Source organism: Microcebus murinus, chromosome 1 (genome assembly GCF_040939455.1).
Source record: "Microcebus murinus isolate Inina chromosome 1, M.murinus_Inina_mat1.0, whole genome shotgun sequence".
Taxonomy (NCBI): domain Eukaryota; kingdom Metazoa; phylum Chordata; class Mammalia; order Primates; family Cheirogaleidae; genus Microcebus; species Microcebus murinus.
Window position 1 is genome coordinate 52010522 of NC_134104.1, and position 24921 is coordinate 52035442.

Consider the following 24921-nt stretch of genomic DNA (forward strand, 5'->3'; position numbering starts at 1 on the left):
ACTTGGTGAGGGGTGGGTTGCGGAGGACAATGCCAGAGGAGTCCTTGCCAGCATGGGCATGAGCAGGGGGTTTCTCTGCCAGGCTGTGACTGCTCTGCCTCCAGGAAACATGGGGAAGAAATGTTTTTAGCATCAGGACATTCTCGTATCAATTTTCTGTATTGGTGACATAAATTAAGAAGGTACAAAGTGGATGACCAAAAATCTCTTATACTAAACTTTTTTTTTCTTTTCTCTCATTTCTCTCGCTTCCTTCTAATGAGTTTCCTCTGAGTTCTTTTGTGAGTGATATGGTTCTTTTATAAATTCTTTGTAGTTTGTTCAACTTAATGGAATGATCTATTATTTTCTAAAATTTCTAAATTCTATGGTAATTTGTATCATAAAATTTGTGGAGTTTTAAATATCTAACATCTTTAAATTAGGCTTATGAAACTTAGCTAGGTCTAAATTAGAAATATAAAAATGCAAAGGCCTAAAATAGTAAAGTATATAAACAATGGAACAAACTAACCCATTGTTTTCTAATACTCAGCTGACATGCTTCTTGTATAAGACAAATTCAGACCCAAATAGAGGGCAACAAAGGACTGAAAAGCTCTAAGGAAAACATTGAAGACATCAGGGAATAGGTCTAAAAAGAGCTGCATGATTCAGTATAAAGTGTTACTTCAGATACAATTGAAACAGTGAAGATCTGACAAAGAGAGTGTCTTAGGAATTAGAGTTGTAAACAAATCTTAGCAAACAGAGACTGTGAGGTCAGGAATTTGTCTATTATCTTTAAGAAAGTATAGATTGTCATAATTTATTTGAAAAATGATTATTTTTCTCAGATAATATGGATATATGGCCCTGCGCTTTTTCTGATTATATAATTTTGTGGGTGCATACAACATACATACAAACATACATATGATTTCTTAAATATTAAACAACACTAAATTGTAAAACAAACTAACTTTCAATCTTTATCTTTATTAAACAACTTTTTGTTAAAAGTGTATGAACTTGAGGGTTGCTTTGCTGTGGGGGAGATTAATTCATCTTCTTATTTTCTTTCTTTAGCATGTCATTATAAAAAAAAAGATTCCTTATTAAATCAGAGCTCATTAAAAAGAACACTCTTCTAATTTGTAGGGATGCATCCCAAATATGAAACAGATGCTATGGTTTAACAGATGTTTGAATGCTGGTATCATAATGTAAAGGGGTAAAATGGCTGAAATAAGCCTATTCCAATTACAGCAAATCAGCTTAGTTTTGTATAACATTTGAGTAAAAATATATGCTTTTGATGACACAGGGTTGCTAAAAAAATAATTTACAAAGAAAATCTTCTGCTATTATTATTTGCACCAAATGAGTATGATGTCTTAATACTAATACAGTGTATTTTAGAATAACATCCAAAAGCTTTCCCAATTTCTAATTAAATATGTGCACATTGGATTAATCAGCATCTTCAGATAATCACCAATAGATGTGCCTCCTTAGTCTTTGTATATCATGTGTATTCAATATTCATTTTCTTTAATAAAATATAATATTTCATTATTTGTGATACCTTTTTAAATAAATAAATATAACAAGGTATCCAGAAGGACTTTTCCTATTCCCAGAATTGATGCTTATGTCTGGCATCTGAAGAGACAATCTTAAATTCTCACATTACAAAGGAAAGGGAAAGCCACCAAGAAACTACTTCCAATTTGGGCCAGACTTATAAAAAGGGACTTATAAAAAGACGGCCTGATTTAACTATTATCCCCTCTACCACTCCAGGATTCCTCCTCTTGCCCCAGCTCCAATCCCCAAGTCATCCCTAGGTGGAGGGATATCACAGGCTATCCACTCAGCTGGAATATCTCGGCTTTTCTGTCTGTCCCAGGGAGGAAGGGATAGAAGTACTTTCCATTCATTATCCCTGTCCCATATCAAGGGAAGTGAAGGCAGCTCCAAGAGAACCACTATTAAAGATTGAGGGTGGTACATGCAATAAATATCTTCTTGTTCTTTGGGGAGAAGTAAGAAGGGTTTTAGACATAAATTTATTGGAAGATTCTTCCACCTATCTGATCAGGCAAAAAGAGAACTGAAGGAAGTTGGCAGCAGAGAGAGACTTGAAATGCCCTGCTACACTCTTAGTTTGGGCTTTTTTATAAAGATGTGTAAGTTTCCCAGGGGTCAAATGGATAAATAGACAGTAGTTGAGTTTGATCAGACAAGAGGCCATTGGACAATAATGGGGAGGGATTGCCTAGGGCAGGCCAGGGATATTCTCTCACAAAGAATACAATGGAGATGCTTTTGCTCAGGACCCTCCGAAACCTCCTACAAGCAGGGGTGATATTCAGCTGGTTTGTACCAGTACAGCTGTCTTAATACTAAAACACCAAAATACTTCCTTTTACAGTAAAAAGCCTGTGACTCAACTCCCTGAGTACCCTTGCAGCAACTGGAGGGCACATCCCTTCTGATCAAGTGGCACCTCCACCTGTTAAGTATTTTTAATATCACCCCTGCCCTGAGAAAGTCATTGAGTCTTACATAGAGTTAGCAGGAACCAACACAAAAAAGGCATAACCATGGGCAATTGGTTGTACTTCCACCATTGTCTTATGTTCTTTAAACCAGAGCTAACTTTAGGCTTTGTGAAGGATGGACCAAGAACCAGCCCAAAACTAACTGCTTGCACTTCCCCAACTCCACTTCTGTAGTGGGATCTGTTTCAGGTATTTTTAAAGGATCTATCCAGCTGGGAAGGGAGATTTCTCCTGCGATCAGGGAATTGAGAAAAATATAATGCTTTTTGTTTGAACCTCCATGAGGTTCATACTATTCAGTTAATCGGTTACTTAATCTGTGCAAGTACTATAATGTGTTTTGCTTCATTCTGAAATTAATTAGGTCAGGTCATACAAAGAATAGCAAAACCATCCACCTTTGAGATCACTGTGTATTTTAGTGACTGTAGTTGGAGGGCATGCTGAAGGGGGTCAAAGATATCTTTACCTGTACATTTCAGCCAAGAAAAATCTACACTTGGAGCTCTCTAATACCAAAATTGACTAATATATCAAGTGAAACAGTTTTTTCACTTATTCTAACAAACAATTATTGACGATGCTATTCCGCCAATAACCGAGGGGCTGCTGAAGGTATCTGCATGTGTATGTACACATATTTTTAGTACAACGAGAACTAAAACCTGTAAACCTTGTAGGTCAGAGGCATAGAAACACTTTACCTCCAAGTACAGTTTTGGTGTTTTGAAGTACATGTAGGGGCTGGAGCGTAAACCTAAAAGTATTGCTATTAGTTCTAATTTATCTAAAATAATTTTAAATGTTTTTAAAAATATATTATAAATTTTAATAGCAGATGTTTTCTGCAAGTAGGTTTTATTATCTAAACTAAGATAATAATGGCAGACATTTATTGAGTATCAGTTGTGTGTTAGGCACTAAGTACTTTATGTGTGCTAATTTAATTGTCACAACAGTCCTTTGAGGTAGGTACTATTAACATTTTTCTTTTATACATTAGGAAACAAAAGGGAAAACTTGTTTAAGGTCACGTGGACAGTAAGTGTTAGAAGCTGGGTAGGGACCCAGGCAGTCTGTCTCCAAAGCCCATGTTCTTAAACCCTGGGCTATTCTGTCATCTTATTTTAGATGAATAGAAAAGACTGGGCAACTTGTTATAGAAGTGTGTGTATTATAAAAGTCTCTATGGAAGACAGCTTACTCCTACACATATATGTATGGCTGAATAAGATGACAGATTATTCAAGACTTCTGTCAAAGAATGGAGCTCATAATTTCTTTTTAAAAAATGTCTGTACTTTTAAAACTGCCAGGATGCATCTTACACCCTTAAATAAGTGCCTGTTTGTGAATATACTTTGGAAGATATTGTGAGGGTTATAGGAAATGATGGTATACAACTCCTGTCCTCAAGGAGCTTTTCCCCTGGTTGCAGAGAGATAAAACAAGTTAAGCTTTAAGAAATAAATAAATAGTGCAAGTGACTTTATGAGGAATCATGTAATGAAATGATGAAATTCCACTTTAGTGATGGGTGATACACAAAGTGAATGCATGAAACTAGGGAAAGGAAAAATTAATATTAGTGGGAATGTTCTGGAGACCAAGCAGAGGGGAGAGAGCATGAAGATGGTTCTTGATGAAGAAGTTGTCTAGGAACCTCTAGAGTTTGAAACTAGCAGGATTTGAGCCACACCCAACCTACAAAAATAGGTTGCCCACATTTTCTTGGTATGTATCCTATTTTACATTTCAATTAGTGGCATATTTAAAAATTAGATTTTAAATAAGTTCAGATTTCTGACTTCTCCTGAAAATTTAGAGGATCTGAAAATACTGGACTAGGCTTCCTCCATGAGAACAATTGGTCAGAGCTGATTAGTGGCTGCCCTCTTAGGTCTTTGCTCTCCAAAGGACACCATCCTCTCCTTTTCCTAATGAGCCCTGACTCTGAGGACAACAGTTGTTGCCATTATCCACTTAGACTTGTCTACTTCCCTCTTATACCTGACCACTCATATACACAGAAGACTGTGACTTATACATAATGAATCGGAGAGATGTGGGAGATAAAGCAAAGGGATAAAGGCAAGTAAAAGAGGTAGATGACAACAAGGAAGTCAGATTAGCAGGAGTAGAGGGCTATGCTAGATTTATGGAAGATGAACGTAAAGTATGGCTGCGAGTCAGAATTTGGAGGGTATTTAGTACAGAGCAAAAAAATTTGTGCTTCAAATGAATGAGGAGTCTTTGAAGATTTGCGGCAGGGGTAGGTGGTGATGAAAGTAGCACCTGGAAGAGATTCTCTTGGCAGCTATGTATGGAATGGAGTAGAAAGTGTCTGTGGACATCAGGTGTGAAACGATAAGAACCAGGATCTGGGGAGCTGACTGTGGGAACAGGAGGCAGAAACAGATACCAAGAGGAGTTGAGTGGGTTTGATGATTGAATCAGTGTGAGAGGCAGAGAAAGAGGAGTCAGAGATGACTCCAACACTGAACCTAAATGTTTGACACTGACCTTGGAGCCCTGCTTTAGGAAGCCTGGATGTTTGCAAGCAAAGGGCAAGCCCTGTTAGCAGAAAAGAAGAGATGAAAGATGCTGGGGGCAGGAGGAGGGATAACTGAGGAAATAGAAAAGTCAAGAAGGGAGGACATTGCCAGAAAGTAAATAGTTGAGTTTGGGAAGCAGAGACCCACGTTCCTCTGAGCACAGATGACAGAGAAATTCACCATAGATCGTCCACCACTAACAATTATGGGTGTTATTTGATTGAGGTATGACTCCATTTAAGTTTTCTGGTGTGTCTTTATATGATAGTGATGTACATTATCCTTTCCATCCTGTTATAACCTCCCTCAAGCCCAGAACCAAAGACCTGTGATTCCCACCTCAGCTCCTCCTATACTGTTGTCATATAAGTACATTCTAATACTTAAAATATATTTAAGGGGACCTTTCATTTGAAAGTAGTGTGTTTCTTTTCTTATCCTTTTATACAGAGATGTGAGTCATTTTTGGAAAACTCCTATTCTAAAACTTTTCATTTCACTCCCAGTTGCACCAACTTATTTTTGAATGAGCAGAAGTATGGGAATACACTTAATAAGATATCTTTGAGGGAGACTTTAGCAGATGGCCTTATGGAACAAAGGCCACTTCCATCCCATCCAGAATTTTTGGAAACTATACCATTTCTGAAGAAATAGTGAGTAAAGAGGAATATTTAGTTCACCTAGCCCGATTGTTTCAGCAAACCAAATAGAAAACTTTTTTTTTTTGAGACAGAGTCTCACTCTGTTGCCCAGGCTAGAGTGCCGTGACTTCAGCCTAGCTCACAGCAACCTCAAACTCCTGGGCTTAAGTAATCCTTCTGCCTCAGCCTCCTGAGTAGCTGGGACTACAGGCGCATGCACATCATGCCCAGCTAATTTTTTCTACATACATATATTAAATGGCCAATTAATTTCTTTCTATTTTTAGTAGAGATGGGGTCTCGCTCTTGCTCAGACTGGTTTCAAACTCCTGACCTTGAGCGATCCGTCCGCCTCAGCCTCCCAGAGTGCTAGGGTTACAGGCATGAGCCACTGCGCCCGACCAGAAAACTATTAAATGTGCCCAGATTTTAATGTTGAGAGAAGCTTAGACCAGTGTTCTGTGACCAGTTATCTTTTATGATAAAGAGAATTGAATTTTCTTAGCAGCAATGCTATTCTCAGAAACTGTCAACCAGTGTGTATTTCTATGGCAAAAACTGCATGGTTTTATTTAATTATGGGAGAAATGCACATCTTGGAAAAAGCTGCTAAATGCCATCCCAGGGTTATGTCTACGCTGTTTTGGCAGATAATAAGCCAATACAAAATGATTGTATATATCTTGGCTGGAAAACATTTGTTTTGTACTAAAAAGCAGAGATTTTGAAACTGAAACTTCTTGATTAGTGGCGGTAGCTCTGTTTTCACGCTACCTTGTGTTTAATCTAGCTAACTTCTGCTTTATAATAGGCAATGAAAGACAAAGTATAATTAAGTGAATTATACTTTTAACATGGTACATTTGGAACTACTTACTATTTCTTAATACAGACTGAGCATCCCTAATTCAGAAATCCAAAATCTGAAACTTACAGTGCTGACATGACCTCACAAGTAGAAAACACCATGCCCGACACCTTTGCTTTCTGATAGTTCAATATACACAAACTTTGTTTCATGCACAAAATTATTAAAAATATTATATAAAATTACCTTCAGTCTATATGTATAAGGTATATATGAAGCATAAATGAATTTCATATTTAGATTTGAGTCCTATCTCCCACATATGTCATTATGTACATGTAAATACTCCAAACTCTGAAAAAATCTGTCATCCATAACACTTCTGATCTCAGGCATTTCAGAGAAGGGATACTCAGCCTGTACCAGTTAGATGGCTTATACTTCTATGGTATTATTTCTTATTTAGTACACATGATGTATTATTTTTTACTCATAATTTTACTAAGTGTTTTAAAGCAGGATACATTAAAGAGATGAATCAATATCCTAACATTTGTTAGACAATAATATATTTAAAAGTGGCTCTGATTCAAAGGAACAAAAGCTCGGTGAAGCACAAGTTTATTACATCTCTAAAGTGAGTCCCCAATAACAAATCCTGAACGTAAGGTATAGTCTTGCCTGATCTAAAAAATGGCAGCCTCCCTGAACCCAGGAACATAAAATATAATCCCTTTGCTGCACATTTTATCTTACCCCTTCAGAATTTCTATTGAATTTTTTCTTTGTAGTCATTTTGAAGAGGATAACACGTACATGCTTAGGACCAAAGTATCAACATACAATTTTTGATTTTCTTTTAGGAGTGAATTACATTTCTTCCAGTACATCAATGTCAGGCCTTTTTGATTAAACAAAATAGTGAGAAACCTCAGTGTGGTTCTGTTGGCAGAGGTAAAATTAAAATATTGATGATTAATTTCACTTGTGCTCTTAGGAAGTATAAGGATAGTGTGATTGCTGGTCTGAACCAGTAGCATGGTCATAATTAGCATTGTTTTTCTTATAGACATCAAAAGTAACTCTTTACTTGTGTGAATCAGAATGCATTTTAGATTCATCAATTACCTCAGAACTAATGAACCATCCAATTTAACACAATTATCTGTTGAATGCCTTGTTTTTGAAAGGTGATAGGATATTCTTGGAGGGGGATAAAAAGGTGGACAGAATATATTTTATGCCCCTTGAGTTACAGTTATAAAAATTAGAGTAGTACCTGGAGGAATAGATTATAGGTATCAAACATTTATGCCCATCATTTGATTTAAAACATTAACATTTTAACTTCTCTGAATGCACCCATGGGAATTCCATCCCTGGAAAGTATCCAGATGATTTTCTATTCTTACTTTTAAAAAAGGTTATTGTCCAATTTAAAATACTAATAGAAGAATAAATTGTCATTTACTAAGGAATGTACTATTTCAAGGCCCGATTAACAACCAACCTTCTATTAAGGGCAGCTTGACTAAATTAATAATAGGCATTAATTCTGTGTTTTCTGTGATGCAGTTTTATTCCCTTGAGTTCCCATTGATTTATATTCTTCTTTGTCCACTGTGTGCACATTCATGCATATATGTGTAATATAGTTTGTATGCACATTTGTAAGTCTCATTAAAGTGTTGATATATGCACCCAAAAGTAGATGTACTACTTGTACTCAAAAGTAGAACTGAGCTTACTTATATGTTTGTTAAAGTTGCTTCTTGGATATGAGATCTTCTTGAATCTGATTTTGTTATGTATGTCTTTCCCCCAACTGTAGAATCATTCAATCCTAGAATGAAAAATTAGAGCAGAGCAATTAGTCTACCAAAGACATACCATGTTGTTAATGATACTAATACGAATATTACTATTAATAATAATAGCTAACATTTGTTCTAAATGACGTAGGCCTCAGAAAGATGGTTATCACAATGCATTATTTTCGCTCTATACTAGGCACTATTTCAAGAGCATGTGAACTATTGCATTGAACCTCTGAGTATTCCTAAGGCATATAATATTGACAGCCACATTTTATAGATTGGGAAACTGAGGCACAGAAAGGTTTTAGGGGAAATAGCGAATCAGTGGCAGAGCACTCTGCAATCCTAGACAGTCTAGCTCCAGAATCCCTGCCTTTTGAGATTGCCTCTTAATATAGAATTTGCTCACAGTAAGGAGTGGTGACATCTTATAAAAGTTATTACATTCAAAGCTATTTCCAGGTTCTGTTTATGTCTGTGGAAATGCCTCATATGCAGTGGAATAAATATTAAAAACAAAAATCAGAATTTATCTTTAATGATTTTTATAGTAATAAGAAACTAAAGCATTTAGAAGAAGGTGCTTAGAAGGAGAATGCTTTAGAAGGAAAATGCTTTAAAGAGTCAAACATATACTTTAGACTTAAGGAAAGGTGAGTTTCAAATAAAAAAGCTATACGTGCAAATAGGCACTAAAATGGAATAAGTCCCGAGATCGATTAGAGAGAGTCTGTCTCTCTCTCACACACATGTACACACACAATCTCAGTAAAAGAATGGGGAAGATATTTTTTGAGTTGTGATTACCCATAAATGCTAATGAATTCATTTGTAAAATAATATGAACCTTGTATAACAAATAACCAAGGAGGAATACAAAAATCCAAAAGAATGGCATCAACTAGTGAGAAAAAAAGTTACTCTAAAGTAAGCCTCGGCAAAAATAAACAACAACAAAAACCCCTTAAGGCTATTTTTAACTATTTGAAGCTACATAGATAAAGAGAAATTAGCTGTGTCTAGATTAGAGAAAGTAAAGCCAACAAAAACAAGAGAAGACAAAAGTATGTAATTATTGTTTTGTCACCATTTGGGAGAGGGGGCAAAGGAAATTATGTTCAAACAAGAAAATATAGGTGAAAAAAGTAAGTGTATATTAAACCAAAGTTAGAAAAAGTAAGAGTACATATGGTCTTAGTGTATTAATTCAGGTTTCCAACAGCAGAAGAAAATAGACTGGAGGATACTAGAAAACCTAGCAAATGAGATTTCAGTCTCACTTTTGACAATCTTTGACAAGTTGTGTGAAATAGGAGAACTCAATAGGAACGAAAAGACAAAAACATTCTAATTTTTAAAAAGAATGAGCTTGATTTCTAAAATGTAGACTATTAATTTCTAGAAATTTTTGAAAATTATTCTAATGTTTGCACCCAGAAAAGAAAAAAACAACACAATAGGAAATTATTAAAGTTTCTCTGTAAAAGGTCATTGCCAGATGTGCGTCCAGAGTCTGTTTGCCCTGCTCTCCACCTTGTATCCCAAGTGGCCACAGACCGCCTTTCCTCAGCTCCTGTGTCCCTGGGTTCTTCCTGGATGGCCAGTCAGAGACACTGGCAGGAGATTTGAGGATGGGAGGAAGAACGAGGCCAGGGTATGCAGGGAAAGGGTGAGGAGGCATTGGGGTAAAACAAAGGCTGCATCTCTTCCATGTTCCAGCTCTCTCCAGATAGGACCTCCTATGCTTCCATCTTCCCTGGGGACCTGGCTCCTGGACTTTAGTAGCACTCTTTCCCTCATTTGTTTCTACTTTAGCTTCCTGCTGTTGCTAATCCCTGGCTTGCCTCATTCGTGTTTGAGTGTCCCAGTACTTCATGACTTGCATAACCTATTCCCTGCATTAAATTCCCTCTGTTAGTTATGCTTTGTTTGCTTTGTTTGTCTAACTGTTTGCCCAGTTAGACCCTGACTGGTACATAAGCCAACCTCATTTTCTATTTGGTATGGTTATGGTTGGTTGTAAAATAGGCTAACAGAATGCTATTGGCGTCCTGTATCGAGATTTTAGTAAGACTTTTGACAGATAATCTTATGATGTCCTTGCGAACAAAATGAGAGGGATTTAGGCTGGATTATAAAACATTCTTAGATTGCTGAAGTTTATTAATCTTCCAATCAATCTGATGAAAGGGCTCCAGAAGTTTACCAAAAGGCTCTGTCCTTGGCCATGTCCTACTCAACATTATGACCAAAGATTTGGACAAAGATATAAAAAGCACCTTTATCAAATGTGTATATAACATGAAGGTGAAAGATAATTTAATTCAAATTTTGAAAGGGTTAACTTTATAAGGAAAAATGGAAAGTCTTATATCTAGGTACAAAAAGTACATAAATCATAAAAATATGCAATTGGAGAGACCAGGCTTCCCCGTAAAAGATACCTAGCATCCCTATCAGCCGACAAACAGTTCCACTTCTCATCTAGTATTAATATATTACATGAAGGCTAGGAACAAAATCTAAGAAAGATATTGTTTAGTTGAAGTATCCCATTTCTCCAAGACTTGTTAAAGCTTTATAGCATTTACAAGGGTTATAAATGATATACACATCTGTTTATACACATTTGTTCACTTTTGCCACACAACTGCCCTAGTACAGAATGTACTGTTACTCCATTTCTCAGCCTCTGTTTCCTCATTTGGGTTCAAGTCTAAGTTATATAGCACATTGTGGCTTTAGGCAAGCTAGGGTACTTGGTCATGATCCCAGTTCCTTTCAATAAGGCCCATTCTCACTTCAGGACACCATGCTGCATCTGGATAAGAGGGACCCAACTTTTGAAAGGTTGGAAGCCTTTATGTGTGATGAGCTATTAAGGGAGCTGAGGAGAGACTTATTGGAACATAAAGTTTATATCTTCAAGGATCCGAAAGTCTGTCACATGAGAAAGAGTGAATTAATTTATGTGGCTTCAAAGAACAGAATTAAGACTAATAGAATGATCAGTGTTGGCTCAATATTTAAAAAATTCAAATAGAACAGCCCTCTAATAGAGGAATATGCTCGCTATCTTTGCACAAAAGTTGGGTAACTCGCTCTCAGGAATACTGTAGTACAATGAATTCCTGCATTGGGAAGAAGGTTAAATTAAATAACCACTAGAGCAGTGGTCTCCAGCCTTTTTGGCACCAGGGACCAGTTTCATGGAAGACAGTAAATACAGATGAAGCTTCAGTTGCTCACCCACCGCTCACCTCTTGCTGTTCACCCTGGATTGAGGTGGCAGGGAGTGCCAAGTCCCTGGTCCCTAACAGGCTGTGGACCTCTACCCATCCTCGGTGGCCGGGGGTTTGGCCATAACTCTAGAGTGACACCCAACTCTGATGAGAGTCTGATTTGGTTTTTGGTTAGTGGGTAAATTAGTGATGTGCAGTTTTTAATTGAGAATTATGTTTTACTTTTACAGTTTCACTCCCAGCAATATAATTGTTTTTGTTATAATTTAGGATTAACATACTCTGTGAAAAAAAACTTTTTTAAGAGCCTGAAACAAGGAAATAAAGCATGACTAGTGTTCGGTGTAATTACCTACACAAAAAATATTATGCTATTTCCCAGAATATGTCCCTAGAGTGAATGTCTGCATTTGTTCCATTTCATTCCTAGCTGTAGAATCCTATTGTGGTGATGAGGAGAATCATTTTGAAATATATTGAAGCAGAGAATAGAGTGTGCAAAATATTATTAGGTTTGCTAAGATGAACCTGTGTAAATGCAAACTGTCGGCATGCCACTACAAAAACCAGCCCCTATATAGTAAAAGGTCCCTGAAGTGACCTATTAAAGGCCACTACAGTGATAGTGATTGAAATATCTTAAAATTTACTTTGAGAATGCCTTTCTAGCCTTCTTTCTAGAACTAGTGTAGTTTCTGCCTTCACATGGAATAGTTATTCATGAATTGAGAAAGGAAAATAAAAATTATTTCAAAATTGATACCAAAAAAACCCCAAAACATTACATTCTCCCATAAGAGTAAAACATGCAGGGAAGATTAAGTGTGTCAATGTTTCAAAATTAAGATAGTATTTTGCTTTGAGCTTATTTCTGGTTATGTTTAATAAAGGGAAGTTCTCTGTCTTTGTAGCCACTTGCTGAAATGTAAAAATTTACTTACCTGAGTTCCTGAAAAAGACAGCTGCATTGTGAATCCTCATTTCGTATCTTCCCTGTGAGAGCTCTGAAGGGCTGGGTGCTCCTATCATGTTCATTTTTTTAAAATTGCAGAGGCAGTGTCTGCCTCCCCCACACCCTTCTTGAGTTTCTTCCTAGACTTATTAATCGTAACATAATTCTAACAGAAAAATTTGTGATACATTGTAAATACTAAAAAAAAAAATTGAGGCAAAAGAGCATCTGATATTTAATTCAATGTATTATCCATTTAAAAAATTAATCTTGCAGATGTTGATTATCTCTGACAACATGCCATTTAATAAGATGTTGACTTTAAAAAAAGAAAAAAAACAGATGTTTCCTATTCATGCTTGATTTTGTACTGACTCAGCAAGCCCCTACCAGTCTTTCCCCTCTAAGTTGCTAGTAAAAGCAGATGAAATAAGTTATGGCTAAGACTTCTGGTGCTGCCCTTGACTAAGTCAGCATCATCAGGCTCTTGATAAATCCCTCAAGTTCCTGACCTTACTGATTTTTGTATCTTTAGTATCCTCCATGGGGGCTGGCATTTGGGAGCCTTGCAAGTTATATGTTTATGAATGAAAACTTCAGGCATTGAAAAAAATATTTTGCAAAAGGCTGCAATATCCCTTTCTAAAAACAATAGCTCTATATTAAAGTTTCAGGGTATCTGGGAGCCAGGAAGGAAGATGGCAGTTTTCCCCTTTAATATTCTATATGTGAAATTTGGGAAGTTTTGGTGAAGAAATTAAAAACTTAACCAAATTGAGACCACATGTGTTTTGGTATTCAGAATTTTTCAGGTTTTAGAAAAATGATGCAGTAGATGTATCTTACACTATGTAATTTCCCTAGTGCATATTCAAATGTGTGAATATTTTGATAACAAAAACATGTGAATAGTCAACAGTAACTGAAATAAACCTTTTTAAGAAGTTAAAACAGTTTCAGGTTTATTCAGGTTAGAATTTGCAGCCAAGTAAGTTCAGACCAGATAAAATTTGCCACCAAATGACTTAAGAAAACAAAAATAAAAACAAAACTTTGTTCTTGGAGTTTTTTTGGTTTTGGAATTGTCTGTCAGCATTTGTGGACCTATAATTTTTTTTAATTAATCCAAACCTTCTTTAGTTGTTTGATGAATCATCATATCATCTCTACTTTTAAGTGGATAGGTAGAAATTTTTATTTTCCACATTTCCCCTAGAAAAAAGACATGGCAGACATCTGAACAGAGTTTTGGGATTACTAGCAAAGTACAGGTTGAGCATCTATAATACAAAAATCCAGTTATGCTCAAAAATCTGAAACTTTCTGTGCATCATCAAGATGCTCAAAGGAAATGCTCATTGAAGCATTTGGATTTCAGATTTTTGCTTTAGGGTTGCTCAGCCAGTAAGTATATAATGTACATGTTCCAAAATCCAGAACAACTCTAAAATTTGAAACACTTCAGAGTCCCAAACATTTTGGATAAGGGATACACAAGTTATACTACCATAAGTATGTCAGCCCACTTAGACTTTGCAAAATCCTCTGAGAGGATTGTTTACATTTTACAAGAACCATAGAGGAGTAAGGAGTGATGTGACTCCTTCTGCGTCACAAAGTGAAAAAACAATAAAACTAGGACTCAGACTTGGGACTTTCAACTCTAGATCCTACCTTCCTTCTGCTAGATCTTGTTTCCATCAGAAAAGCTTCTAATGAAGCTGGAAAATGATAGTTCCGACATATGTTTGATTAGAGTTAAATGACTATACCACAGTACCTGCAGGCTTCTATCAATTTGAATCACTTAAGTTAGTTTGGCAAAAGTGGGCTGATTATTGTAAAGTTTAAAGTTTGTTTTGATTTTTGTTTAAAAGGGATAAATGGAATAAAACACTTTAATTTTGAACATGGAATAAAAAGGACTTTTTTGGTGTTCTCCCATTTTTGTTTCAATTGTTTAGATGTGCCTGGCATCCGAGGGGGTGAAAATGGAAGAATCAAAGCTAATAAAAGCAAAAGAATCAGATGGTGGACGAATTAAAGAATTAGAGAAGGGAAAGGAAGAAAGAGAAATAAAAATGGAGAAAACAGATGAAGTCAGGTTACAGAAGGAAGCAGAATTTGAAAAATCAGCTAAGGAAAATATAAGAGATTCTAAGGAATTAAGAAATTTTGATGAGCTACAAATGGATGATATAATGGCTATAAAAATGGAAGATCCCAAAGAAATTAGAAAGGAAGAATTAGAAGATCAAAAATGTAGTCACTTCCCTGATTTTTCATACTCTGCCAGTAGCAAGATAATAATAAGTGATGTTCCCAGTAGAAAGGATCACATGTGCCATCCTCATGGAATTATGATCATTGAGGATCCCACAGCATTAAACAAACCAGAAAAACTAAAGAAGAAAAAGAAGAAAAGCAAAATGGATCGACATGGAAATGATAAATCCATACCCAAGAAGACTTGCAAAAAGAGGCAGTCTTCAGAGTCTGACATTGAGAGTGTCATATACACCATTGAAGCTGTTGCAAAAGGAGACTGGGGCATTGAGAAACTTGGAGAAACCCCTCGCAAGAAGGTCCGCACGTCCTCAAGTGGCAAGGGAAGCATTTTGGATGCCAAGCCACCAAAGAAAAAAGTGAAATCAAGAGAGAAGAAAATGTCAAAGGAGAAATCCTCAGACGCCACCAAAGAGTCAAGACCTCCAGATTTCATTAGTATTTCTGCCAGCAAGAACATTTCTGGTGAGGTGCCAGAGGGTATAAAAGCAGAACTGTTGTCCCCCACAGAGGATGCACTACCACCCAGCCTATCGGGACAGACCAAGCCTGAAGACAGTGACTGTCATAGAAAGATAGAGACTTGTGGCTCCAGGAAATCCGAGAGGTCTTGCAAAGGTGCTCTTTATAAAACCCTGGTGTCTGAGGGCATGCTCACCTCTCTGCGAGCCAACGTTGACAGAGGTGAGTGACTTCTACAAACCTGAAAAGAATATGAAAGCAGCAGAATTTCTCCTTTAGACTTGTTGAAAACAACTGCCCATAAAGAACAATATGGTGTCAAAATAATACCTAACACATGCAGTTCTTTGTGGTTTATAGATTATAGTAACCATTTGTCATTTTACCTACATGTTTTCTAGCACCATTAAGGAGAGTTTGTATTCATTTTGTAGGTAGTTCTCAAGATAGAAGTATTTAAAGTAATTTAAACCTTTCTTTCCCTCATTGCTATGGGCTACTTTTTGTTTTGAAGGATCAGTATTGAATGTTTAGAACTTTTGATTTGTTTTTTAAAACCGATGCAATTTCCAGAATCAAGCAGGTGTGTTTGTCAGGATCTTGATGTATCAGCTTTAGAAGCAAATGCTTTATCTAGGCCTCTCCAGTAGGTAATCAAAACTATAATTGCAGTGAAAATTAAAACATAACAATATCCAGAAACCAGTTAATGTATATACCTTTATTCCAGAGTATTTCATATAAATTCATATGTTTTAAAATATAGCATCTAGCTAGAGGAATACCTCTTCCTAAGCTATATTACTACAAGAGATATGTGAGACCTAGTTCTGACAAGTCCTAAACCAAGATAGTTGGGAGTACATAGTTCTCTAAGGATGTCATTCCAGTGAATCTTAGGGAAATTAGAATTAATAATGTCTACCAGCCATGCCACCTGTACCTTAGGCTGGTTCTCAAATGGAAAAGCTAGTAGTAGTTAATCTGTCTCTTGAGTCTTGTGATACCTGTTGAATTATGACAAGAGAGCTTATCTTAGAGACTATAAGTCATTTTTTGCATGTTCCATTGTTAAAGGTGGTCCAGCATAAATCATTCTGAGGACTCTAAACAGTTGCAAATAGAATAGCATCATACAAATGATATGTAAGGAGTCAAGAGGTTGCTTATTAAGCAACTAAGATGATACATCCCCCAACCCCTAGCATATACCGAGCACATCCTTTCTCTTGAATTTTCTTAGGAAAACGAAGCTCAGGAAAAGGAAACTCCTCTGATCATGAAGGGTGTTGGAGTGAAGAAAGCTGGACATTTAACCAGAGTGGGACCAGTGGAAGCAAGAAGTTCAAGAAAACGAAGCCAAAGGAAGACTCTCTCCTTGGGTAAGTTCCCGTGAGCAGTCAGCTGTACTGCACAGACCAAGTGTGGGTAGGATTGTCAAGGTGCACATAAATCACTACGTAGGCTTACTCTTTGACTATTCATTCAGCACTTGCTATAGCCTTAGCAAGCCTTAGCAAGCACTCTAGTAAACACAAATCAGGTGGTGTATGACATGATTCCTGCTGTTAACACAGTCGTGTGAGTGACAGTATCATTCACATTTGAGGTATAATAGAAAATAGTAGATTTTAGACTTAGGTGTAGGTTTGAATCAATGTCCATCATGTAATAGTGTTGCGACATTGTAAATCCTTTAATATTACCAGGATGTGTTTCCTATCTGAAGCTTAGAATGGATATTATTAGTTTGTTTATATTTTGCTCATTGTATGTGCTTTTTGTACTTAATATTTCTAAATGTATGTACATATGTTTAGAAAATAATATGACAGCTGAAATATGTGAGATAAATAAAATTATGCTTAGGCTAGCCTTGTCTTTTTATAAACTGTGTTCTGTTGCTCTAAGATAAAAATATTAGGCCGAATAATCTGGTACCATAGAATATTCAATATATTAATTATATATTGAAATGCAGAACTAAAGAATGGCATTCATCAAGATAAAAATTGTTAAGAATTATTTTATATTTAATGTTATGCCAAAGTCTCTTAATAACAATCTTAATATAAAACATTTTGTTATTAAGTTCAGAGAGCCAATACTTTATATTGGTGAGGAAAGTATCTGCATATTCCATTAGGCTGTTTTAAAAATCCTTTGAGAATTCTCATTGGCCCAATTTGAAAAGAATCTATTGAATGGAAATCAGTACATTTTAATATTCTCCATATTTCTTCATGAGTGTGTTTAAAGGTATGCAGATTTTATGCATTGGGTATATTGTATTTGGTTTATTAATAATACTTGCATTTCTGTATTTTTCCTTGGAAGTTACAGTGCTTTTAAAGTCTGGCTAATTCTAAGACTCTCAGTCATTATAAAGAGGAAGGGTAGAAATTATTTTCCATAGTGCTGGCTCCTCAAGATTATTTATATTGAAATGATATGTTTATAATTTTACATATTTTATTTCTAATATTTTTAAAAGTACAGAGTACTTCAAATTAGTTTTTCTTACATTATGCTTATGTAATGACATGAAAATCCTCACATTTGTCATTTTCAAATGATAATTTCAAACATAGAGTATCCTAAAAGAATGACCCTCAAGCATCTAGACCAATGCTATATGTTTTCTAGAACTGCCAGTGCCTTGTGGGTCTACATGCCACACAGTGATCAGGTCTTGATATAGACAAGTAAAGTCCTAGGGGGGAGTAAAGCAAGCATTAAGGTTCCCCCACAGAAATTCCTGTGATGCTTACATCAGAAACTGCTGATGCTGTGAGAGAGAGATTTTTTACCAGTCTTCTTTAAGGAACAAGATACGTGAAACAATCTTTTGAAAATCTGTCCCTGAAAAAAAATTGGTGTGTGGATTGCGTATATTTGTTTTCTAGTCATATCTGAAGAAGCTACATGTGTCTAACTGGAAGCATGATTTTTCACAGGTTTAAATCAAAGGTAAACTTCAGTGGCTTTTTCTCCTTTCCCTTTAAATATTGGCCTTTCAGGATGTGACTATTTGGGTTTGCCTTGTTTAGAACATGCCAGTAGAGTGCTCACACAGGGAGAAATGCCAGGTCCTGTCAGTCTTCTCTGAGATTGGTAGATGAGCGTTTTAAACCTTTTATCACAGGAAATGTGCTACCTGTTAAAAGTGTAGCCAAGAAAAATTCGCTCAATATTGGCAGTTCTAATTTCATAGACTTCTCCAAACAGAACATAAATAATTATTATTGTTCTCATTTAAAAGAAAGTTTCAAGAGACCCTGTGAATTACATCTCACATTTTCAGTTTTCTTTTGGTTATTCAGAGTATCTGAAAAATTTACAACTTATAGACAGCTTTCTGATAGTATCTAATTAGTATCAGATAGCATCTGATTTTCTATCAGTATAAACATTATTTTAACTGAATAAAAAAAGATGATTTTATTAAGGGAGAAGCATCACTCCCACTCATTACCCTCCACTGCTTTGAGAACTTAGTACAGTAGTCCTCCCCTATCCCTGGTTTCCCTTTCTATGGTTTCAGTCCAAAACTGTTAACTGGAAAATTCCAGAAATAAACAATTCTTATGTTTTAAATTGTGTGCCATTCTGAGTAGCATGATAAAATCACATGCTGTCTGCTCCATCCTACCCAGAACATAAATCATCCTTTTGTCCAGCATATCCACACTGCACAGTATGTATGCATAGGAAAAAAACATAGTATATACAGGGTTTGGTACTATCCTCATTTTCAGGCATCCACTGGGGATCTTGGGATGCATTCCTCTCAGATAAGCAGGAACTACTGTAATGGCCATTTTCTTTTGACCATTCTAATGGTCATATATCTTATCTCTGCTTTCCAACTCTTCGTACATTCCTCCAAAACTGAGAACGGTTTAGTTACAAACCATCTGTAGTAGTATATCTCTTAGTTTGCAGCCTAACATATTATTTAATAGCTTCTTGTAAGTTGACACTAAAGTTGCTCTCCTTTCCAATACACCTTCCATTTTCCATCTACCAATCACAGCAGCCAGGCGTGGTGGTTCATGCCTATAATCCTAGCATTCTGGGAGGCTGAGGCAGGCGGATCGTTTGAGCTCAGGAGTTTGAGACCAGCTTGAGCAAGAGTGAGACCCCGTCTCTACTAAAAATAGAAAGAAATTAGCTGGACAACTAAAAATATATAGAAAAATTTAGCCGGGCATGATGGCACAAGCCTGTAGTCCCAGATACTCAGGAGGCTGAGGCAGGAGGATTGCTTGAGCCCAGGAGTTTGAGGTTGCTGTGAGCTAGGCTGACGCCAGGGCACTCTAGCCCAGGCAACAGAGTAAGACTCTGACTCAAAAAAAAAAAAAAAAAAAGTACCAAACACAGCAGTTCTCCTGCAGCCTATCCTATCTGTCTGGGTTGCATCTTAGTTAATTAAGTCTCACCAGATGAAAGCTAGCAGCCAGCCTAGAATCCAGCAGCCATGCTGCCATTGTTGTGGGGGCCTTAGAGACATCAAAACCAGCCCAAGGATTTCCCAACTTTGCTGGTACCATTTCTAAAGCAATTTGTGGTTTAAGTTAAAGCAGTGCTGCCTCTCTACCAGTGTGTTCCTTGAAAGCTGGCTTGCTGCTTTGCTTGTTGAGTATTTTATCCTCATCCTAGTCAACTCCCCAGGATGTCTTTCTAATATTCAAAATTTGTTTGCTTTTTGTTTGGTTGTGTATGTTTTAATCAAACACTAATCAGTAAGTATTTTTTAAAGAAACTAATCTTATAAAACTACCAATATATCATATTACCAATAAGCTAGCCAATGTGTATACATGTGTATAAGTCTTTAAAATGAGAAACTATATGAATAGAGTATGCTTTATACCAAACTTTATGAAAAACTCCCATGCTGATGGAAAGAATGGCAAACTCCCCACTTCAAAAATACTCTAATATTTTAAAAGGTTCTACTGTTCTAAGGTAATAACATAACCTGTCATGTGAATTTGCTAAGAAAACTGTTGATTAATCTTCTCAAGCATTTCTGAAAAGGTGTTATTTTCCTTTCTCAGAATTTACTTAAAGTGTCCTAATTTCCAGAGACCCTGTTTTCAGATGGAGTATCTTAAAATATATCTCATTTTCTGTTCAAGTATTTTAGTCATGTCCTTATTGATTCACCTCTCCCTTTTCAATAGCTCTGCAAAGCTGGATGAAGAATTCGAAAAAAAATTCAACAGCCTTCCTCAATATAGCCCTGTTACATTTGACAGGAAATGTGTACCTGTCCCAAGAAAAAAGAAGAAGACTGGAAACACATCCTCAGAACCGACTAAAACCAGCAAAGGTTAGATGTGACCTGTACCTTCCTGCAGTGTGGTTAGAATCTCAACCGACCTTCCTGCTAAGCTTCGGCAGCTCCCTTCAGATATGTAATTGCATTTAGAATTGAGGCAATAGGGAGTTAGAATTTCAGGTTGCTTTCCAAGATTATTTTGGTCCTTGCCTCCCTTCTCTCTCCCTTCTTTCCTTTCTAATTCTCCTGAGCCTCTGTCCTTTGGCATTTCAGTTTGTATATTTGCCCTTAAAGGTGTAGCCAAGCCTTTAAAAAATTGTTACACATGATCTTCAACCTGCTCTCCAGAATTCTAATTTGAAATGTTAAGCTTTTCTTGAGCAGAAACTGCTGGCTGAGTCTAGTTTTTCTGTTCCCTGTGTCTGCAACAGGTTTAAACTCTGCGACTGTGAAATCCTTCTATTCACCTGATAAGCAGATGCTATTCTTTACTGATAATATGGACCAAATGAAAATAAAACTACCTGCAATACTCTGGCAATATAATTTTTTATTGATTTTTGTTAAATTTAGAAATATGCTTTGTGTAGCATATATTTTATTTTAAAAAATATCAACTTCTCCCCTGTCTATATCAGGGAAGCTTTTTAAAGTATCAGCATGACTTGGTTGGATCTCAGCATTCATCAAGGGCAACACAGTATTCCATAGGAATTTTTTAAAGAGTATGGGGGCGTATTCAGTGGTCTCAACACCTGGGATCCTGTGGATGTTTGTGGGGCAGGGGCTGGAATGCTAAATATCCTGCACTGCTCAGGACATGAAAGCACAATGGAAGATTATTCTGCCCAAGATGACATTGTTACTCTTAATGAGAAACTTTTACAGTTTTATGTGAGGTCCTAAAGATGGTGGGAAAAATGTGCCTCTAATTTTCCACACAGATGTGAGACTTCATTCCATTAGCTCTCCTATAAGGACAGGAAATGAAGAAGTGAAGAACGGGTATGGCCAAGCTGTAGTTGCTTTCAGGATCAAATTCTGAGCAGGACATGCTGAAAGAGTTCATGTAATTATCCTGCAAAAGTGGCTGCCTGTTGCCTGCTTTATGTCAAATCAGATTAATTCCCTTCTTTTGTATATTTTAGATAGATCAAATGTAAATATTAATGAGGAGATACAATTTCATGCGTTTTGAGGGAATACTTAAGGTATATGGACCAGGGAAAATTATGGTTTTTTCTCTGAAGAAATCTAAACTTTTCTCCCTCAAAACCTAAACCCTTTTGCACATGTGAATTAACACAACCAAAGAGGGATTTAAAATCTGTATATCAAGACAGAACTGAAAGGTTGAAGAAAATTCCCCTTTGTGCTTAAAGGCAGGGAGGTACATAAAAGTCATTTTAGAATTAGCTCAGTTTTCCTCTGTGGTTAATAAAAACAAATCTAGTGAATAAAGAACTAAAAAAGAAATATTGTTGCATCACCAGGTTTACTCATCTGGGAAAATAAAATAGGATGGTATCGAGATCTTCTAAGATAGGTAGGAAAGAAATAAAGTAGACTCATTGACAGATAGGTAGCTGAGCACCATAATGGATTACCAAATGAAATGACAGTCTTTGTGCCCTGGAGAGATTTAGGAATAGGAAAAGTAGTCCGTGAGCCAAAAGATGCCAGGTATCCTGAGTTCCCATAATTCTTGGATTTAAAGTTGCTGATAAATACCTGACAAGCCAATAAAATGGGACTAAACTGATTGATGTGCAGGAGGGTTTCTTCTTCCACTCCATATAGTTCGAAACATTCACGTTAGAGTTCTGAAGTTGGCCGAATTATCTCTCGGGGAATGTAACAATAGATTTATTTTTGTAAAGCTGTAAAACCCTGAAGTTAGGATCTATTTTCATGAGACCTTCTCTTGGGTCTTAGTTGTCTATTACATGATTTTCCTCTCCCAGCTGAGATTAGCAGTATTTCTTTTGGTGAAATAGCTTTTTGGAGCTTTGGATTATACTTCATACAGTATCATCTTAGCTCTTCTATTATGCCTCTCAAGCCACAAAGTCACTGGTTCTTATATAGTATATCAATAATTACATAATACATGGGAAGTGTACCAAGACTTTAGATTTTGCTCTACTTTCCAACTCATGGAACAAAATGCAATTAAAATAAAGCAGAAATTAAATAATATATTCTCTATTTAGTAAACTAAAGAAGTATTTGTGACTGATTGTAATTTGGCATTAGCAGCACCAATATACTAGATTACAAATTATTATTAATGAAATTATCATACCAGCTGTGCTGTAATTGCCTGATCTTTTGGGGATAGAGATTGTTTCCTTAGACTTTAGAACCTTTGCACCTTTGCATAATGAATCATTCCAAGCAAACATTGTGTATGAGATCATTAGGTAATTAGTAAAAGAGCATATGTCCATCAGAAATCTCATTTTTCCTAAACAATTTGCCATTTGTCTATATTTTGTTTTCTCCTATATTTGTCAACATTCATTATATTTTTTTTCCTAACTTATATTAGGTACCATTTTAGGTACTTCAGGTTATATAAAATATATAGAATGTTTCCAAAATGTAATTTCTAGAAGTAATGGTTATATATGCATTTAGACAGTTATATGTCTCAGAGCCATAATATCTGCTTAGATTTATTTCTCTATTTTCCCATCTTCATGTCTGTATTTTCAAGTAGTCTCTTCCCCCTTCCCATCATCCCCCAACTCTCCAGTCCCTTACGTCTGTGTAATGGTCTTGTCAAAAACTCTACAATGAGAAGGGATGAAAATAACTTTAAATGCCACTTTCCTCCAACTGGGCTTGGACTGTGTTGTAGTAGAACAGAGCATGATGATTAGGAATAGAATTTTTCCTTTGCTTCTAAGAATAAATTATCCAGTAAATTATAATTCATCTAACTCACAATGCAGTTAAGCTGAATCAGCCCAATCTTACAGTGTTTTCTGGGTTATCTCTCACAGTTATTTGCGTATATTTTTAAATGAAAGCTTTAAATTATGTTTAAATTTAATTGTAACTTTTTAAGAGATTTGTCTTATACACTATTTTAAGTATACTGCTAATGTAGGAGTATTGTTTACAAAGTATCAGAAGTCTGAGGTTCCTGCAGAATAGTAATTTTCAAATGGAAGTAGGGTCATGGAAAAAAGTGAATTGAGTTCAATTTAAAGTGTTTAAACTATGGCCCATCTTGATTCGAACTTCACTTCTCCTCCTTTATCCGTTCTCTCTTTACATAGTTCCTTGGCCCACTATCAAACATATTGTTGGTCCTTCTCATTTTTTTTTTCCAATCTACACTTCTATTTTAAGATTAAATTAAAAATGGCTAAGGATTTGAGGTGTTCTTTAAAATCATAGTGGTGATAAAAGAAGCACATTTACAAAATTAAAGGTCAAAGTCAGACTCCCTCGTTTGGTATTGAGCCAACCTGATGTTAATTTCAAATTTAGAGAATTGAGATCCTGTTAGCTTCCACGTTGGGCAGAACTCTGTATTTCGCTTGTAACTGTTTGAGGGTCTTCACTGCTACCAAACTTTCTCAGGAACATGGTGGCAGCATGTTTGCAGCTATAAAAGGTGTACCTGTTATAATCTTGAGTTCTTTAACAAAGCATGCATGTCCAGCCCAATGAGTTGGCTCCTCCTTTTCAATAAATCTGAACTTGAATGTGGCTTATTGATTCAGGGAACTTAATTCAAGTTGGTAGATCCACATGCCCAGCAGCTGGGAGCACATTGTTGTAAACTATTGCAAAGGAATTTATTGTTTCATTGGTTACTGTGTATCTAATACAAAAATGGCAGCCTAGTTTTAGGAAAAAAAAAAACCCACCCCCACTCCTTTTATAGGTTAAAACATGAAACTGTAAACCTGGGCAAAAGCTACCACCACTGGAATTATGCCTGACATTTGTTTCTGACAACAGTTCTAAAGAGCAGGTTTCACTTAATTCACCTTTCTCACTGACCTTGAAAAAGTATCATACCAGGCTGACGCAGAAATGGCTTCTGTGTCACCACAGCTTCTCAACCCCAAAATGTTCATTTTTCAGCAAACCTTGAACAACAATAATGTTTTGGAAAGGTTATTGTTCATGGCTCTCTGGCACCCCTCTTATTCTCTTGGCTTCTGGTTTGGCCTGAGTATTTTCTACCCAGCTGTGAAGATGGGGTACAAAGGAGATCAATACCTTCAGAATATAGGCCATGTGCCCAACAACTTAAATGGAGACCTAAGCATACCAGCAATTAGTGATTTTTGTCATAAGGA

The 24921-nt window shown here is 36.2% G+C and overlaps 1 protein-coding gene across 9 annotated transcripts in view; it reads left to right on the forward strand.

Annotated features, from left to right (window-relative positions):
• Window positions 1-24921, forward strand: part of BBX (BBX high mobility group box domain containing) — a 266154-nt gene that overhangs the window by 213437 nt on the left and 27796 nt on the right. For all 9 annotated transcript variants that reach the window (XM_012777181.2, XM_012777194.2, XM_012777182.3 and 6 more), the window contains 3 exons: window positions 14529-15534; window positions 16556-16694; window positions 20502-20650. In XM_012777181.2, the coding sequence (XP_012632635.2) occupies window positions 14529-15534; window positions 16556-16694; window positions 20502-20650 (1294 nt within the window). The remainder of the gene's footprint in view (window positions 1-14528; window positions 15535-16555; window positions 16695-20501; window positions 20651-24921) is intronic.